The sequence below is a fragment of the Capricornis sumatraensis genome, chromosome 4 (assembly GCF_032405125.1).
Source record: "Capricornis sumatraensis isolate serow.1 chromosome 4, serow.2, whole genome shotgun sequence".
NCBI lineage: Eukaryota > Metazoa > Chordata > Mammalia > Artiodactyla > Bovidae > Capricornis > Capricornis sumatraensis.
This window is the reverse complement of record NC_091072.1, coordinates 21,487,478-21,507,675: the sequence shown is the minus strand read 5'-3', so window position 1 is coordinate 21,507,675 and position 20,198 is coordinate 21,487,478. Positions and strand designations below refer to the sequence as shown.

The following is a 20,198-nucleotide window of genomic DNA, read 5'->3' as shown; positions in this document are numbered from 1 at the left end:
CTTTCTTGTTAAAGCTACCTATGCACTCTGCCCTAGCTAGTCTCCTTGACTCCAGAGACTAACACAATCCTGAATGTTGAATTTATTATTCCCTCTACATTTTATGAAATGTTTTTACCATGTAAGGCTTCATTTTTAATGTTGAGATTTTACCCAACATTGTTTTAAAGAGATGTCCATGTTGTTCTGTGTAGCTATGGCTCACTCACTTCCACTGCTCGTGTAGTATTGCTCTGTGTAAATATGCCATTTTAAAAGGTCTGTTCTCCATTAGATGGACATTTAGATTATTTCCAGTTTTTCCTAATATAATATTAGTGTATGCTTCCTTCAGTTTTCTATATGTACAGTTGCAACAGTTTCTCTAGGCAACAAGCCTCAGAGCAGAATTACTGGGTCATAGCATAGACAGTGTTCAGCTTTAAAATGAATATAAAATTACTTTCCTAGGAGGTTGAACTAGCAATATAAATGGGCTCTCGTCTTTCCAACATTTCCTGACATTGTCAGACTCTTTCATTGTAAATATTAAATGTCTAAAATATGGTCTTGATTTTCATTTTTTATTACTAACCAGTTTAAGTATCTTGCCATGTGTTTATTCACTACTTGTTTTCCATGCCTTTCTTATCCTCTAATTTTGTTAATTTTTGCTCTTTTATTAATTTCTTTATTTTGCCTTCTTTGAGTTAATTCCCTCATTCTTTTTCAAAACTGGGTGCTTTATTAATAGTTAGCCTTTCTTTGCTAATATTAAAAATTAAGTTTATATATTTTATCAAATACTTGTTTCCACTCTGTTTCACCATTTGAAATATACACTACTTTCACTGTCATTCAGTATTTAACATTTTCCATTATAATTTCTTCTTCGGTCATGAGATATTTAGTAGTTTCTTAAATTACGAGTGAAAATGAAAGTCATTCAGTCATGTCTGACTCCTTGTGACCCCATGGAATATACAGTCCGTGGAATTCTCCAGGCCAGAATACTGGAGTGGTGGCGGATATTGTTGTTGTTGATTTCTAACTTATTTGCATTTTGGTCAGAGAATGTGGTTGTTCTGATTATCTGTTTCTGTAGAACAAACGACTAAGGGCAGAGTGTGATAGTAATCACTTACGCATTTTCCTCTGGAGGTTGACTGGACTCACCTAGGCATTCCTCAGAGTCTCTTGGACAGTTGCAGTCAAAACATGACTGGAATTGGGCTCTCCATTCACATGACTGGTACCTGGGCTGGGGAAACTCAAAACAGCTGAATTTCTTCTGGCATCTCTCTCCTGGCCGTTCTGTTTGGAGGTTCCACATCAGGAACTCAGGGTAGCCAAACATCTTACATGGAAGACACCAGAGCGAGCAACTGTCCAAGAAAAATTTGCTGAAGCTACATGACTTTCTCTAACCCACCTTAGAAGTAGGGCAGAAGCCCTCAGGCCATGTTCTAGTCATTGGAAGTCACAAGGACCGCCCGGGTTCCAGGAGAGGGGACGCTGATTCTATCACTTGATGAGAGGATTGCAAAAGGTTTTGTGATGTGTTTTAAAACTACCACAGTGGTTGACATGATGCCACTTCTTTAAAATGTGTTGAGATTTACATTATGTCTTAGTATATGATCATGGTTTTGTTTTGTCTGGTTTGCTCGATCTTAACATTGCAATGTTGAGAATGTATATATTCTTTTTTTTTTAATTGATGGGTACAGATGTCTATACATGGTCATTAAAACTTGCCTATTTTGCTTTTCTTTCTGCCTACTCAACCTATCCAGAATTGAGAGAAGTATGTTGAAATCTCTCACCAATATGATATTTGTCCATTTCTCCCTCAAATTCTACCAATATTTGCTTTGTAAATTTTGAGGTTATTTTATTGGAGGCACAGAGCTTCAGAATTACTTTATTTTCCTCATTAAATGAGCTTTTTAGTGCCGTATAGTAACTTTTCATCATTTATAGTCCTTTTTGAATGGAAGCCTTTTATTTGTATTTACGTAGCTACCCTAATTTTTTTAGATTTGTATTTGGTTGGTAAATTCTTTTCTATTCTTTTACTTTCAGCCTTTCCATATTCCAATTTTTTTAATGTGGTTCAAATAATATATGTAGCTGTATTTTTATTTTTAAGAGACCAATATAATCTATAATTTTTGACTTTTACGTGACAACTTGAGGCCATTTATATTTATTGGGTCGCACAGAGTCGGACACGACTGAAGCGACTTAGCAGCAGCAGCATAAATACTAATATATTTGAATATATGTGTCCCCTCATTTGGTGTTTTTCATTTGACCTGCTGTCTCCTATGTCTTTATCCTCTGCCTTTTCTGCTTCAAAACATTCCAAAATCTTTGTTTTCTTATTCCAGTTTTTCCCTATAGTGATTTAGAAGTAATGCACTATTTTTATTCTTTTAGAGATTATTCTTGAAATTTTGCTATGCATACTTAGTAAATAAACACAAAGACCTTAGAACACTCTACTCCAATTATTCTTCCCAAATAAACCTCTTATTATCATTGTTAATACTGTTTTTATTTTCCATAGACAAGTTTGCTTCCCAATTTACCTGCATTCTTTGCTCTCTATTCTTTCTAGAATCTCAGACTTTTAAGATCATTTTCCCTTTTCTTTAAGTATGTCTTTCCAAATCTCCATTAGCAAAGTTCTGTTGGTTGTTAACTCCTTCTATTCTTACTTATCTGAAAATGTTTTTTTACCTTCATCCTTAAAAAAAAATTTGAGGGCACATATTTCAAAGTTATCTCCCTACCCCAAGTTGAAGATATTCCATTGTTCTCTGACTTGCATTTTTGCTGTTGTGAGGTACACCATCAATCTAATTACCATTTTCTGTAGATGATTGCTCTTTTCTCTCAAGTGCTTTTAATATTTGTTTCTTTTAGTAATATTCTGCAGGTTCACTGAATGGTGTCGAGGTGTGGATTTCTGTTTATTCTGCTTGGCACACATTATGCCTCCTGTACTTATGAATTGAAGTCTTTCATCAGTCCTGAGAAATCATCAGTTACCATGAATTCAGATGTGGCCCCTTTGCTCCATTTTCTATGTTCACTCTTTATGGGACACCAAAACAGTTATGGTGTTTGGTGCCCTTATCATTTGAGATTGCATGTTCTTCTCAGTTCAGTTCAGTCTAGTCGCTCAGTCGTGTCAACTGTTTGTGACCCCATGAATCGCAGCACGCCAAGCCTCCCTGTCCATCACCATCTCCCAGAGTTCACTCAGACTCACGTCCATCGAGTCTGTGATGCCATCCAGCCATCTCATCCTCGGTCGTCCCCTTCTCTTCCTGCCCCCAATCCCTCTCAGCATGAGTCTTTTCCAATGAGTCAACTCTTCACATGAGGTGGCCAAAGTACTGGAGTTTCAGCTTTAGCATCATTCCTTCCAAAGAAATCCCAGGGCTGATCTCCTTCAGAATGGACTGGTTGGATCTCCTTGCAGTCCAAGGGACTCTCAGGAGTCTTCTCCAACACCACAGTTAAAAAGCATCAACTCTTCAGCGCTCAGCCTTCTTCACAGTCCAACTCTCACATCCATACATGACCACAGGAAAAACCATAGCCTTGACTAGACGGACCTTAGTCGGCATGTTCTTCTAAAGCCTCTCATATTTTTTAATAGGCTTTATATTCTCCAGCAGATGTATGTTCACAGAGAAACTGAGAGGAAGGAATTTCTCATATAACTCCAATCCTTCCCCCACATGCATAGCCTCCTCTTTTATCAACATCCCTCACCAGAGTGGTACGTTTGTCACAATTGATGAACCTGCACTGACAGATCATTATCACCCAATGTCCACAGTATTCACTCTTAGTGTCAGACATTCCATGGGTTTGGACAAGTGTATGGTGATATGTGTCTACCATTATAGTATCATACAGAGCAGTTTTACTGCCCTAAAAATCCTCTATACTTCACCTGTTCACTTTCCCTCCCTTCTAACCCTGGCAACTACTGATCTTTTTTTCTGTCTGACTGTCTTCATAGTTTTACCTTTTCCAGAATGTGAAATAGTCAGGCTATTAAAGTGGAAAAAAAAACATTTTGGAGGTGGGAAATGGAAGATGAGAGAAGAAAAAGATCAGAGAAAAATACAACAAAACATCCTGCTCAATTATTGAATGTTATTGAAAATGAAGTTTCATTATAGAAATATAAATTTCATTTATATAATTATATTTTCATTTATATAAATTCATAAATATAAATTTCATTTATATTTAAGAGCACTACGCAAAAGAGTATTGTTACATGTCAAACATAGTAGATAATGGCTCAGACATAGCAGGTTTTAGTGCATAAAAGCAAGACAGCCACCACACATATTGTCATCTTTTTATTAGTTTGGTAGTTGTTTTAAACTGTTTGTATCACTGTGAGGAAAGGCATGGGTCCAAAATATTCTATCAGTAATACTTTTCCATGGTGATTTTATATTCTTTTATAACAATCACAATAAGTTTCTTAGAAAGAAGAATAAATTTTGAAGAGAGACTAAGTGTATGAAAAGTGGAAAATAACTCTTAGTGAAAAGTGTGAAAGAAATCACACAAATACAGGCAGTCCATTTCAAAACCCAGGTGGCAAGATTAAAATCAAAATATGATCGGCAAATTAGAACAATGACACAGGAAAAAAGGAAGAGATCATTTTTAAGAAGATCATTTTGGCAAAGAGCCTTGAAATTCTACAAAACCAAACTGCATGGTCTGAATTTCACGAGCATGTATAGGGACCACACCACATACCTCATGAGGCCTCAGTGATAGTCAAGAAGGTTGTTCAGCTTTACTTGAGGATTTTCAAGAAATGTGGCTCTGTACGTGAGAAACTGCCTGTCCCGGGAGAAAGAGTTCTGCCATAGTAGGTGCAGTCCTGGGCTTTGCAGCAGCACACTCCGGGGACACCAGGTTCTATTTTGAATTGGTGTGAGGCATGGTGGCCGAAAGAGTGGATGCTTCTTCCTTTCCACTATTTTTTTAAACTAGTAGATTTTTTGAAAGTTGGATATGTTAGATCCCTAAACAAGGAAAGGAACATGAGTGTAAATTCAGCTTTACACTGTAAATCAGGACAAACTAGAATCTATAGGTGGCTGAAAGGAACTGAGAGAACCACTGGTCCCATCCCCTCAATTTACATTCTAGAAAAGGTGAGACCCAAAAACCTGCTCTGAGCTCACAAGTATCGTTGCAGAGAGACCCAGGATCAAGTTTTGCTTCTTCAGCTCTTAACAGTGTTAAATTAAGCAAGCTGCTAAGTATAATCTCTCTGAGTTAAATATCTTATCTGTGATAATAATGTTCACCTCCAAATTATATTGTCTTCAGCCTAAAGCTAAATGATCCGGTATCCTTGTCTTGTCATATAAGTTATATCTATTTTTATTTATCTATAATAAAATATAGAGGCTTCCCAGGTGGCTTAGTGGCAAAGAAAACATCTGCCAATGCAGGAGACGCGAGTTTGATCCTTTGATTGGGAAGATCCCCTAGAGAAGGAAATGGCAACCCACTCCAGTGTTCTTGCCTGCAGAATCCCATCAACAGAGGAGCCTGGTGGGTACAGTCCATATAGTAACAAAGAGTTGGACACAACTGAGCACTGAGCACAGCACAATAAAGCATAATACAAACATACCATATATATCTAATATGTACAATTTTTAAGATAAGCTAAGGAACAAGCGATGATATCATGTAAGCAACTCAAGGTCACTGATAGTGTCTGTGACCAGGGCAGGAACGTGAGTTGCGTCAACATTCTTTCTTCTACACATGCATGGACCGAAGGACCCTCACAGGTTCATTTTTCTAATTCACACCTGGAGAACTCAGTTGTGACATTCATTGTGGGCTTTTCTAATTTTTATGCCCTTTATTGTATGTTTGTTTTGTCAACCCATGAAAAAGATTATGATAATCAATACAGAAATAGCTGTGAGTCCGGCAGTAGAATATTTGCTTAGGAGAGAGTCAACCTACTCTGGTCTTTCCTGATAAATCTTCAAACGTCAGTCTTTCACAATTCATGACTCCTATAGCCAGGGCTATTTTTAAAATGTCTAATGTGTTGTCATTTAGTTCCCCCCAAGCAGCTTAATTCAACTGAATTCATAAAAGAGATAATTGGCTGAACTAGCTATGCATGAAAAGCCAAGCTTGACGACTGACTGCAGCTTCATTCTCCTTCTGGCCATTAAAGTAAGTTAATGATCTGGAGCTGTGTAGGGGTTTCCAGAAATAATACTATAATGACCAACATGCTGTAGTTAGCAGCTGAGAAAAAGAGCTGTTTATTATTTTTCAGGCAGTCACCCTAACCCATGCCATAGTATTTTTATTTTAAGACGCAATCTGCTATGAAGAAAAGCAACACATTACACCTCAAGTGAACACAAAACATCTCTTTCGTAAAAACAAACTCATGAATGATTTCACACAGATTTTCAAAACTAAGGAAACTCAATGCCCCTAGGTCTCCAACTTATACACTAAACCTGGAGCCTTTGCAGTAAGTCTTTATGGAGGCCTTACTCTATATATAGCATCTATATGTGATTCTAGAGTAAACAGAAAAATCAAATAAGATACCTAGAATATTTCTTTGAGTACATAATGAAACTTATAACTAAAGCAAAAGTCCCACCTGTTAAATGACCTCACTTTGCAAATTGATTTTGTGTCTTAGCATTTCTGGCTTCAAATCACATTGGGAAAACTACTTAAGTAAATTCCTAGTTAATCATTAAGAAAAACAAATAAGATCTTTGAATTTTGTTTGTTAATTTTTTAAAATATCATAATCAAGCTTAAAAGGCAGATAACAAACTACTAAAAATATTTTTATAGGGACAAATGACAAATGGTTAATATCTTTAAGAAAAGACAAAATGCTTCATCAAAAAAAAAAAAGAACAAAACTGTGGGATTAAATAGGCAAGTTTTAAAATGATCATTGGTTAATAAATATGAAAACATTCAACCAGGATAACAAAAGGACTGGGCACAAAAAGACGAATACTGTATGATTTCAGTTATATGAGTGACACGGAATAGTCAGATTCCCAGAGACAGCAAGTAGAACATGGTTCCCAGAGGCTGGGGAAAGAAGAATGGGGAATTAGCTGGGGAGGATGACAAAACTCTGGCAGTGGATAGTAGTGAGAGCTAGAAAAATGATGTGAATGTACTCAGTGCCTTTGAACTGTACACTTATAAGTGGTTAAAATAAATTTTATATTACATATATTTTACTATAATAAATTAATCCAGTTTAATAGTCAAACAAATGTAGACTTAATGAGATGATATATTTTTGCTTATTAAATTAGTAATGGAAATTATAATGTTATGACGCTTAACATTGTAGAGAAATGGGTACATTCAAACACTGGTGAAAATGTAAAATAAGTACAGACTTTCTGGATGACAATTTAGAAATATATATCAAATGTCCTAATGTCCTTCTACCTCTTAATTCAAAGTAAGTGAATTTTCCTGAAGGAAATTATCATTCTTGGTTTTTAAAAATTTTTATTCAAGAATATCCATTAAAGGAAAAATGGTGAAAAATTTGAAGTTCAATATTGATTAACGATGTGTTGTATATCCATAAGAAGAAATACGAAGCAACTTTAAAAAGCTATATTCTTCAGGTATATGAAGTGAAAGAAAATATTACAAACAATATACACTATGATTCCAGTGTTGTACAATAAAGGATCTGTCCTTAGAAAAACAGACTGGGAAGAGAGACATAAAATGTAAACCATCTCCAGTTGTCTCTGGTAGTGCAATTATGAGAAGAGTTTTATTTTCTTCTTTATATTTTTTCATATTTTCCAAATTTTTAAACAACCAAATATTTTATAGTCACAAAAGTTAAATAAGCAAAAGATTAAATATTATTAATTCTTATAAAATAACATTGTCCATCCTCAACTTTCAATAAATTATTTGCTACAAGCTCAAAAAAAAAAAATCCTGTTCAATTGAGAATAATATCAGAATAGACAAAGAATCAAAAGCATACCATTAAAATTGTCTAATTCAATGGGAAATTAGGCCATTGTCTTCTGTGGATTCAAAAAGATCCCAATTTTTACTTTTCTCTGGCCTGATGTTTGTGTTGTCAAAGGCCACTTGAAAGAATCAGAGCCATCCTTGGTGAAGCACAGATGGAAGTTGGGGGTGGCAGAGGCACTGATTAGGTGTCCTGGGGTCACTTCTCTGCCGTTTTGGGCTGTGAGGCCTTGGGCTGATTAACTATCTCAGCTGTTAAATGAAATAACCTTTCAAAGGAGATTCTACTGTGAATATTATAAGTATCTCAAGAAAGCATGCCCACTGGTTTGCTAAATCAAGATTGAGAATTCAGTGTGTCCAGCACACCAGTGAACTGTGGCAGACTGTATTTGCTTCTACTTTCTACCCAAGAGCTTTCTCTTTCAAGCCTTGTCTTTATATTCTGTTGTTTGTTTGTTTGTTTCTATCATTTACTGGTTTTTAAAAATTGAGATATGAAAGTGAGAGTCACTGAGTCGTGTCCAACTCTTTGCAACCCCATGGACTATACAGTCCATGGAATTCTCCAGGCCAGAATACTGGAGTGGATGGCCTTTCCCTTCTTCAGGGGATCTTCCTAACCCAGGGATCAAACCCAGGTCTCCCACATTGCAGGCTGATTCTTTACCAGCTGAGCCACAAGGGAAGCCCCAAATTGAGATATAATTGACATATAACATTATATCAGTTTCAGGAGTATAACATAATCATTCAATATAAGTATATATTGCAAAATGATCATTGTGATAAATCTAGAATAAGTCTAATTAACATCAATCACCACAAATATTATAAGAAGAGGTGGCAAGAATACACAGAAGAACTATACAAAAAAGGTCTTCACGACCCAGATAACCATGATAGTGTAATCACTCACCTAGAGCCAGACATCCTGGAATGTGAAGTCAAGTGGTCCTTAGGAAGCATCACAATGAACAAAGCTAGTGGAGGTGATGGAATTCCAGTGGAGCTATTTCAAATCCTAAGATATGATGCTGTGAAAGTGCTGCACTCAGTAGGCCAGCAAATCTGGAAAACTCAGCAGTGGCCACAGGACTGGAAAAGGTCAGTTTTCATTCCAATCCCAAAGAAAGGCAATGCCAAAGAACGCTCAAACTACCTCACAATTGCACTCATCTCACATGCTAGTAAAGTAATGCTCAAAATTCTCCAAGCCAGGCTTCAACAGTACATGAACCGTGAACTTCCAGATGTTCAAGCTGGATTCAGAAAAGGCAGAGGAACCAGATATTAAATTGCCAACATCCGTTGGATCATCAAAAAAGCAAGAGAGTTCCAGGAAAACGTCTACTTCTGCTTTATTGACTATGCCAAAGCCTTTGACTATGTGGATCACAACAAACTGGAAAATTCTTCAAGAGGTGGGAATATCAGACCATCTGACCTGCCTCCTGAGAAATCTGTACGCAGATCAAGAAGCAACAGTTAGAACTAGACATGGGACAACAGACTGGTTCCAAATTGGGAAAGGAATATGCCAAGGCTGAATATGGTCACCCTGCTTATTTAACTTATATGCAGAGTACATCATGCGAAATGCCAGGCTGGATAAAGCACAAGCTGGAATCAAAATTGCCAGGAGAAATATCAATAACCTCAGATATGCAGATGACACCACACTTATGGCAAAAAGCAAAGAACTAAAGAGCCTCTTGATGAAAGTGAAAGAGGAGAGTGAAAAAGTTGGCTTAAAACTCAACATTCAGAAAACTAAGATCATGGCATCCGGTCCCATCACTTCATGACAAGTAGATGGGGAAACAATAGAAACAGTAACAGACTTTCTTTTTTGGGCTCCACAATCACTGCAGATGGTGACTGCAGCCATGAAATTAAAACATGCTTGCTCCTTGGAAGAAAAGCTATGATGAACCTAGACAAAATATTAAAAAGCAGAGACATTACTTTACCAACAAAGGTCCATCTAGTCAAACCTACGGTTTTACCAGTAGTCATGTATGGATGTGAGATGGGACTATAAAGAAAGCTGAGCGCCAAAGAATGGATGCTTTTGAACTGTGGTGTTGGAGAAGACTCTTGAGAGTCCTTTGGGCTGCAAGGAGATCCAACCAGTCCATCCTAAAGGAGATCAGTCCTGGGTGTTCACTGGAAAGACTGATGCTGAAGTTGAAACTCCAATACTTTGGCCACCTCATGCGAAGAACTGACTCATTTGAAAAGACCCTGATTCTGGGAAAGATTGAAAATGGGAGGAGAAGGGGATAACAGAGGATGAGATGGTTGGATGCTATCACTGACTCGATGGACGTGAGTTTGAGTAAGCTTGTGGAGTTGGTGATGGACAGGGAAGCCTGGCGTGCTGCAATCCATGAGATCTCAAAGAATCAGACAGGACTGAGGGACTGAACTGAAGTGAACTGAACCACAAATTGTTGCAAATTGTTTTTTCTCATGGTGAGAGCTTCTAAGATCTGCTCTTAACAGCTTTCAGATATGCATGTGTGCTAAGTCACTTCAGTCATGTCCGACTCTGTGGATCCTAGGGACTGTAGCCACCAGACTCCTCTGTCCATGTGATTCTCCAGGCTCTATTCTAATGATTAATGTTATGTATCATTGATATTACCCAAGGGCATCCTTCTTTCATCTTTTCCACTAAAAAAGAGAATAGAACTCAGGTGTCTACAGACACTCAGGCAGGTAATGCTGGTGAGGAAAGCAAGTCACAGTGGTATGGCAAGAAGTGACGAACCCAGGACCCCTCCAGGCGAGAATACTGGAGTGGGTTGCCGTTTCCTCTTCCAGGGCATCTTTCTGACCCAGGGATCGGGCCCAAGCTTCTTACCTCTCCTGCATTAGCAGGCGGGTTGTTTACCACTAGTGCCACCTGGGAAGCCCTTCAAATATGCAGTAAAATGTTATTAACTAAAATCACCATTCTGTACATAACATCCCATAACCTATTTATTCCTGTTCAATTTTGTTTCATCAGCACACTGCCTTTTCTAGGGTTTAATAAATATTTGTTGAATAATAAAAGTTCTGTGCTAGGCTGGATCATATTTGAGGCTTAAATGATTATCCAGAAAATAGATTTTTACCACCTTTATGCAGGAACAAGGGACTTCCTCCTCTGAACTAAAACTGACTGATAGATTGTTAACCTTCCCCATATTTTATTTTTATTTTTTATTTTTTAAATCTGCATGCTATTTTATTTCCACTAGAAAAATATTATCTATATAAAATTTGGTCCAGCTTCTTCTTTATCTCTGCCATTCAAATTTAAATGCTTTAGTTTTATTCAAGCAAAAATCACATATCTGACATAATAAAATACTTCCCATCATTAAATTAATAGGGTTTAGTTGAATTAGGTGTGCTTTTTCTTACTTTTCAGGCATAGTAGCTCATCTTTCCTACATGTTATTTCCTTCTACTTTTATTCTTCTGAGTTAACTCAGTAAGGCATGTCTGTTTTCCCACATCCAGCAATACAAGTGTTACAGAAGTATAATTTGTAATATTAGTAACTAGATTCATCATTAATCTTCAATTCATATTGTTTCCCTTATTATATGGTATTTCCATAATATTTTCAGATATTTCAACCTTATACTTTCCAACAAGGATTAAGCCATTAGTTTAAAAATACTATTAAATTTCCAGACTGAATAACACTTGGCCCACTTAGAGTGATGCTGTCGTGAGAGGTCCTTGCACAGCTATTGCTTCGATCTCAACACGGCCTCCTTTGGGCAAAGCAGCAATCTGGTAAGCAGCTCTCGCCGGAAAACTACTCTGGAAATATTGTTTGTAGACATCATTGACAGCACTGAAGTCATTTATGTCAGCCAGCAAAACCGTTGCTTTTACCACATTCGTGAAGTCACAGCCTGCTGCTTTCAGAATTTCACCTATGTTTGTAAGAGCCTGTTTAGCCTCTTCTGTCACCCCTCCTGGCACAAGCTGTCCACTTGCAGGGTCCATGCCTAGCTGTCCTGAAATGTAAATGGTCCTGTTGACTAACACAGCCTGACTGTAGGGACCAATGGCCGCGGGGGCTTTTGCGGTGCTGATTATCCTTCTCACCAAAGACGACATGGCTAACCCTTTTCCTTTGCTGCCCTTTGGAAACAACTACGCAGCACACGGTTCTCGCTCGTGCTTCGCCTCCCTTCCCCATATTTTAAACTTCATGTGTTCAAAAGATGTAGTCAAAAAATGCCCTGACTGAATAAGAGAGCTATCGTGTGCATGCGTGCATGCTAAGTCACTTCAGTCATGTCCGACTCTACAACATTATGAGCTGTAGCCCGCCAGCCTCCGCTATTGTAGGTAGAATTACAAGCAGGCTAAGATTTCCCCTCCTAAACCTTGCTTCTTCTCTTCTTTCACCATCCTATACCCGCTGGAATCTGGGTTTCAAATATTTTGGAAAAGGCTGAATACCAGGGTAAACAGTGGGAAAAGAATCCAGATTTGGGCAATGGAAGCGTCATCATAAATGAATGTTTTAAGGACAACCATTAAATTTCAAATTTAATTATTTCTCTGAATTGTATACTGTTTACAAACTATTTCACTACTTTCTACTATTTATCAAATTTCCTTTGAACAGTAAAAATAAAAAACTATTTCCCACACACATTTCACAATGGTCCATTGAACACAAATTATATTACAACATTCTCCATGTGCAAAAGTCTTTTAGTTCCTATGGGAGAAAAATAAATTTTTAAAGAGATTGCTTGGCTTGTATCACTAGAGCAGAGGTTTAAGCTAGCTGCCCCAGGGCTAAATGAAGCCCAAAGTTGAAACAGGGATGGGTTTCAATGTTGGTTGGTTTTTTTTTTTTTAATTAGTTGCCAGCATCTAAAAATTGGGACATATGGTATAAAAATTTAGAAATCTAGGGGCTCTTGAAAAAAAAATCTTTAAACCCAGGACAATGGGTTGCTGTGTTAACACAAGCCAACAACCAAGTGAGCCTGAGTGGCACTGCCCTCTTGGAGGGGCCCTGGGTTCCTCAACTTCTCGCCATCCCATTATGACTTGCTTTCCTCACCGGCATTATCTGCATGACTGCCTGTAGATACCTGAGTTCTATTCTTTTCTTTAATGGAAAAAAAAAAAATGCAAGAAGGATGTCCTGGGGCAATATCAATGATACATAATATCAATCATCAGGAAAGAGGCTGAAGAATCCCATGGACAGAGGAACCTGGTGGGTCGCAAAACGGACACAACACGGGAATCAAAGGGTAGCCCAATTAGTCACCCAGCCTTCTGTTTGGCAGTTTAGAAGTTCGCCGTGTGATTTGTTTGCCTTGGTAGTACAGCCCTTGAACGTGAAAACATCCACGTAAATGACAGGGCATGGCTATCCTTGTGAATAACTTCCCTGTAATTGACGCTCCAACTGAGAGGAGTGTGGCAGGAAGTGAAGGGCAGCATCACAGGTCCTTATGTCAAATATTTTCTTTGTTGTTGGTTTTAACCTACCGTTGAGAACAGCAGCAGCAACAGTAGCAACAAAACCTAGGGTAATCTGTGATGGTTTTTAAAATATTTATTTATTTGGCTGCATCTTTCTTAGTTGTGGCATGCAGGATCATTAGTTGTGACATGTAGGATCTATCTCCCTGACCAGGAGCCTCTGCATTGGGAGTGCAGAGTGTTAGCCACTGGACCACCAGTGAAGTCCCTGTGAGGGCTTGTTATTCTCATTTATCAAAGGTGTACCAGAGGACCATATACACTGTGGGCAGGGAAATGAGCTGCCTTATTCTGTGCCTCTTAGAGTCCAGTGTTTCAATATCCAAATCTCATGCCATGCATTGGCTGACAAACCCAGGCTAATGGCGTCTTCCAGCGATAGACAAATGAAACCGTGGTTGATGAGTTGATGGTTAAATGGAAAGGCAGGATGCTGCTCTTTCCTGGGGACCTTCTTTCATCTGGAAAGGACCACTGTGTGTTTAGCTCTTAATGACGTCCCCACTTCTTCCTTGTCCCAGTTTGTACCGGTTCCTCAGATACACAAAGGTTGAAATCAAAATCTTGTTTTGTTTTCATCTTCTCCTGCTGTTGCTAAGTCGCTTCAGTCGTGTCCAACTCTGTGCGACCCCACAGACGGCAGCCCACCAGGCTTCCCCGTCCCTGGGATTCTCCAGGCAAGAACACTGGAGTGGGTTGCCATTTCATTCTCCAATGGATGAAAGTGAAAAGTGAAAGGGAAGTCGCTCAGTCGTGTCCGACTCTTCGCGACCCCATGGACTGCAGCCCACCAGGCTCCTCCGTCCATGGGATTTTCCAGGCAAGAGTACTGCAGTGGGGTGCCATTGCCTTCTCCTCATCTTCTCCTAGATGGTTATTTAAATACTAATTGCATGGCTTAGTTTGACATGCCCATTTAATAATATATAATAATAATGTCTAGCCTTATCAAGTACTTACTATGTGCTAAGCTATAATGTGCATGAGCTTATCAATCTTCATGAGAAACCTCATGAGATATGCACTGTTTCAAACCTCTTTTTTCAAAGATGAAGCTAAAGTTTAGGGGGCTAAATAATATATTCATCACACAGTTGGTAAGTGACCTATTTCAAAAGTCCTGTTTCAACCACGTTCTACAAGTATAGCAGTTTTCTAAATGTAGCATATCCATTTCTAATGGGAGTAAGAAGAAGAAGTGAAGTCGCTCAGTTGTGTCCGAGTCTTTGCGACCCCATGGACTGCAGCCTACCAGGCTCCTCCGTCCATGGGATTTTCCCGGCGAGGGAGTGGGTTGCCATTTCCTTCTCTAGGAAATGGGAGTAAGAATTTAAAAAATAAAATTTGGGATTTGGCCCAGGTCACAGGCTATGTTGTGGAGAAGGAAATGGCAACCCACTCCAGTACTCTTGCCTAGAAAATTCCATGGATGGAGGAGCCTGGTGGGCTATAGTCCATGGGGTCACAAAGAGTCGGACAGGACTGAGCAACTTCACGACAGGCTATGTTAGGAAACAAAGAATGGAAGAAGACGATGAGATTCAGGGGAGGCTATATGAAAATGCATCACCAAGGCAAATGTGTCTGGAGTTACTATTATGTTTAGATGGTGAGCAATCCACGTCACACAAACCTCCAAAGAGATGGAATGAAACAAGAGAAGACAACATAAATAATCAAGGAGAAAGAGGCTTCCCTGGTGGCTCAGTGGTAAAGAATCTGCCTGCCAATGCAGGGAACAGGGGTTTGATCCCTGATCTGGGAAGATCCTACATGCCGCAGAGCAACCAAGCCCATGTACCACAACTACTGAAGCCCACACGCTCTAAAGCCCATGCTCTGCAACAAGAGAAGCCACCGCAATGAGAAGCCCGAACACCACAGCTAAGAGTAGCCCTCGCTCGTTGCAACTAGAAAAAAGCCTGCACAGCAACAAAGACACAGCATAGCCAAAAATGAATAAATAAATGGGCCACATCAAAAGATATTTTTAAAAAATCAAGGAAAAATGAATGAGACTTAAGAAGAGACAAAAATATTAACATTAGCCAGTTTTATTCTGGAAAGATGAATAACTTAGTGGCAGATGGTACATCAGGCTTGCACAGACTCTTAGAAACCTAATTCAAGAAAAATACAACTTCAGCCAACTAATAATAAGCATTAAGAACCTATTCTGAGAATTGATATGTTTTAGAGGAGAGACTTAGAGTATCTATGTTTTTAAGGTTTGGATTGTTTCTAAACAAGAGAATTTAGTGTATAAGGGAAGTTTAGGGAAATATTCCTCTTTTTCACGTTTTAAAGAAGTATGCACTGCGCACTGAGCAAAGATTTCAAAATGCAAATCTGATCATGGGATGCCTTCTTTCTTTATAGTGGTTTACATTGTTTTTTGCTGTTAAGGATTTTTAAAAATTGTCAACACAGTAGTGTAAGGAATTGAAAGTTCTTGCCTTTATTTTTCCAGTTTCCCCTGAATTGAATTCCCCCTTGCTGGCAGCTGTTTTGAGTGTTCTTCCAGCTCCTGGACTTCAGAGGGACATTCCCTTTTCTTGTTTCTTGGGCCAGGTCGGGTCCCCACTTTTCAGGCCCTTACAGGACCTCTTTCTCATAAGCCCTTTGCTTTATTAGCAGACTAAACTCTAAGCAGGCAGAGGCGGGCCTGCCGTTGCTTATCTTGGGGTCCCCAGCAGCTCTAAGTAGGTAAAAGCCCTGGAAATAACCGTTAAATAGAGGAGCCCCATGCAGTCCCAGGATGCCACTCCTCAGCGCCCAATTCCGGTTTGGGTAAATTAGGAAATCAGTGGTGAAATGAGTGTTTTTATTTTGTTTTTGAAGAAATGAGGTGAAAAAGTCATGTATGTCAACTAAGATCCAGCTATGAAATCAATACAGTTTAAACTAATCAAGAGATTAGTTTAAATTCTCCCATTTGTATTTAACCCTATTTGAAAACAGACTCTGCTCCAAGCTTTCCTATCTCCTCCCCTACTTTATATATCCCCATCTAAGACATTATATATATTTCACTGACTTATTTTGTTTACTGTGCATCTTCCCCACTAGAAAGTATACTCCAGAAGGGAAGGGATGTATATCTTTTTTCTCACTGCTGAATCTCCAGAGCCTAGAACAGTGTTTGGATCATGGTAAATAAATGCTCTGGATGTATTTGTTTAATGAATAGGTTTAAGTTGATGTTTTCTTTACCCAGAGGAAATAGGCAGAAAGCATTGACTAGCCTCAAAGGAAATTTTCATGCAATCTCGATCAGAGTTTTTTTTCTTTTTAATTTTACAGAGATTATAGTCAATTGTAATCTTTTTAAATAAAGCTTCCTTTTATATCAGGGGTCTTCAAATTGCAGTGCCCCAGAATCACCCAAGGGCTTGTAAAAAAAAAAAAAAAAAAAAAGCAGATTCTCAACATCAGAGATTCTGATTCTGCAGTCTAGAGTCTGCTCTACCAGTTCCAGGAGCTGCACTGGGTTGTGGCCCAAGAGCTTTGGTTAGGAAACCTTTGGCTCTGGCTGCACACAGACTAGACACGTGGAGTAAAAGCCGTCCCTCTCTACTACAGCGTCAGTTACATTCCTCTGTACCCCTGAGCACCTTAGCAATGAATGATGAATGTCCAAGGGACAGGTTGTCTTCTTCCCATTTTACATGTAATGAAACACTGATTCACCCCTCCCTCCCTACCCCGCCTTGGTTCCCAGGAATTTATGCGGTTCCAGTCATGATGAAAGGCAGGATAACAAGTGAAAAAAAAAAAAAAGTGTGCAAACGTACCAAGAAAAAGATGAGGGAAAGTGTTCCCAGCGTGGAGCCCAGACCTCCCCAGCAAGTAAATGCCCCTTTGCCTTTGCCCCCAAGACCACTAAAGGGAGACTTGTAGGCGCTTCCTCCTGCGGATTTGCCGGCCCGGGGAAAAGCATTCCAGCCCCGGGCGGAGGAGGGACAGGGCGGGGCTTGACGGGGGGCAGCGCCAGGGGAGGCCTCGGGCAGTGGCGGGCTAGCTGGGCGGTGCGGGATGAGGGAGGGGCGGGGCCTGGTAGTGAGGGGGCGGGGCCGGGAGAGCAGGGCGGGGCCTGAGGCCGGCAGGAGACGCTGTTGGAAACTCCGGCGGCGGGGAGGAGGAGACGCGCCGGGTCTAGTTCCTCCCTTCTGGGGTGGGCGCTGCAGGAGGGCGCGGTCTGCCGGCTAGGCGGGAGGCAGACCGCTCCTGCGGCTAGTACGAGGGCTCAGGGCTCCGGTCCCGGCCATGGCCGAACTTCCCTGCGGCAGGAGCCAGCAGCGCTCCCGGGCTTCTGGCTCAACTCTCTGAGCGCTCTCCCTTTTCGACCTCGGGCAAACCCCGCGTTCTTTCTGGGGTGGCGAGCAAGGATGCTCTGAGGATCGCTCGGAGGGGCGCGCGCGTCTCGGGTGCCGCCGTGGGTCCAGGCGCCGGAGCCGAGCTGCGTGGGGCTGCCTCGATTTCCCCACCGCGCGCCCGCCGTCTCCTGCCGCACTTGATGTGCAGAGAGAAGCCGGACACCATGATCCTAACACGTAAGCTAGACTTGTGCCTTGCCGTCCGGCCGGCCGCGAGAGCCAGCTGCGGAGGGAACCCGCCGCGGAGGAAATGTCACCCTGCCTTGTCAAGTCGGTGCCTGAGGTTCTGTGCTTTGGCAGCGCTTTCCGAGGAGGCTCGGAACCGAGTCGCCCGTGTTTCTTGGAGTGCAGGAGGTGGAGTGTGGGGAAAACGAGGGTCGTCGTCCGGGGAGGGAGGTCTTAATCTCGGATAATGCCGCGGGCTGACGTGCCCCGTGGGCTCTGGGAAGGGCTGCGGGCTGGTGAGGGTAGGGGTGGGGGGCGACCGTAAATGATAAAGTGAAACCCACAATAACTTCCCGCGCAGGCTGGGGGTGCAGGCCGGGCTGGGCGGCACAGGGCCGGGCCGGGGTCGCAAGACGCGTAGTCCCTCTGCCCAGCGTCGCTGGCGGTCTTTCTATTCTTATTCTAAATCCGAGGCGGTGGCCTCTGGCTCCGAGGGGGCGCGGAGCGACCTTCTTTCTACTCTCTTCCCTTTGAGGACCTTTGCAGGGCTCGGCGCTTGCTGTCCTTCACGCTATAAGTCCAAAATCAGCGTTGACTCCCTTGAGAATCTTATTATTTAGGGATATTTAGACTGCGGTGACCCTTGGAAAAAAATATTCAACTGCTTAAAAGTGAGCTTACCAAAAAACTTTTAATTTCCAACCGTTTTTGTTCAAATATTTTAAACACTGGAAAGTAACTCAGGCTTAGCCAGGAAAGTCTTGCTTTGGTGGCTGCCTGCCCCTGGAGAGTACTGCAGCTGTTTTAGCCAGCCCCAAGGCTTGCATGTGGGGCGCTTGCTGGAAGACTGTGCCTTCACGTGCTGGGGCGTTGGACTGGGTTTCCTAAAATGCCCCACGGAGATGCCCACGCCCTTGGCTCCGGAGGAGGCGCCCGCGCGCCGCGAATCCCCGGGGCCGCCAAAAGGAAGGAAGCACAACGGGCGATCTGGCTTTTTCCGTATAGCGAGGCGACGGCCTTTTGGACCCCTGCCCCCCCGTGTCCTTGTCTCCACCTCCAGCCTGGCGGACCGAGCCTTTGATCCTTAGGCAGGAGTTACACCTCTGGCCGCGGCAAGCCGACGCCGCCACGTGTAACTTAAGAGTCTCCGCGTGCCTTTCCAGCGCGCGGACCCTGAGTGAGGCCGGCAGGGTGGGAATAGTGGTCTGCAGCCTTCTAGCTGAGTGAATCTGGGAATTGACACCTCGCCGTACCTCCTTCAGCTGCCCCATGGGCGTCATAACTGTGTTTACCGCGCTGGGAGGTGCTGAGGATCAAACGACAAGGGCTGAGCACAGTCTCTGTGATGTTCAGTACCCAGTGTGTGCTAATTAGAGAAGGAGGGAACCCCTGCATGTAGAGTGGAGAAGAAGATATTGCCCAAGCTTGCTTTGCCCCAGTCATTTTACACTCAACTTGTATAGCAAATGGGTACATTCTTAGGATTCAGAAGCTGCCTTAGTGATTGCCGGTGAGGCGGAGGAATGCGGTCCAGGCACAACCATCCGTTACCGAAAGCTTCACGAGGGCGGGGCGTATGACGCATTTGGATGGGAAAAAAAAATCATAGCTCTGAAGAAGGCAGAATACCGAGTCTCAGATTACCTTTTTGTTTTTTCAAAACTCTATTTGCTGAAGAATTGAAGGAAAATAATAGCCCAGCAGAACTCTGGATGTAAATCTATCAGCAGCTCCAAGAGGTTGACTAATTCAGCATCCATCTGGCCTGCAGGCTGGTCCTCCGCAGAGATAATTTGCGGAGCATAAGTGAGAAATTAATGGAGGGACCTAGTGCCATCTTGGCTTGCAGACTGCAGCAGATGGTCGGAGGGGTGCCCTGTAAGTCAACAGTCCCCCAATAGAACTCAAGTCCTGGGAAATGAGTGTCAAATAGTTAGCAGATGTGCATTCAGACGTTATTTCGAGACGTTTTCTGAGAAAATGTTGGCGATTGTGTGTGTTAACTTTTATTGTGGCATGCCAGATTTACAGCGTGGCCCAAACCTGAGTGCATATTTTTTTCATTAGCACTACTGT

General features: G+C 41.4%; 1 protein-coding gene across 6 annotated transcripts in view; it reads left to right on the top strand.

Annotated features, from left to right (window-relative positions):
* The window catches only part of DLC1 (DLC1 Rho GTPase activating protein), a 419,587-nt gene that overhangs the window by 355,240 nt on the left and 44,149 nt on the right, over positions 1-20,198 (top strand). Inside the window, exon 1 of one of the 6 annotated variants that reach the window (XM_068971951.1) lies at positions 18,043-18,134. The exons of 4 other annotated variants lie outside the window; for them this stretch is intronic. In XM_068971951.1, coding sequence (XP_068828052.1) covers positions 18,098-18,134 — 37 coding nt within the window. In that variant the 5' untranslated portion in view covers positions 18,043-18,097. Of the gene's footprint in view, positions 1-18,042; positions 18,135-18,217; positions 18,312-20,198 lie in introns of those variants that run through there. One more of the 6 variants, XM_068971953.1, reaches the window with a different exon arrangement.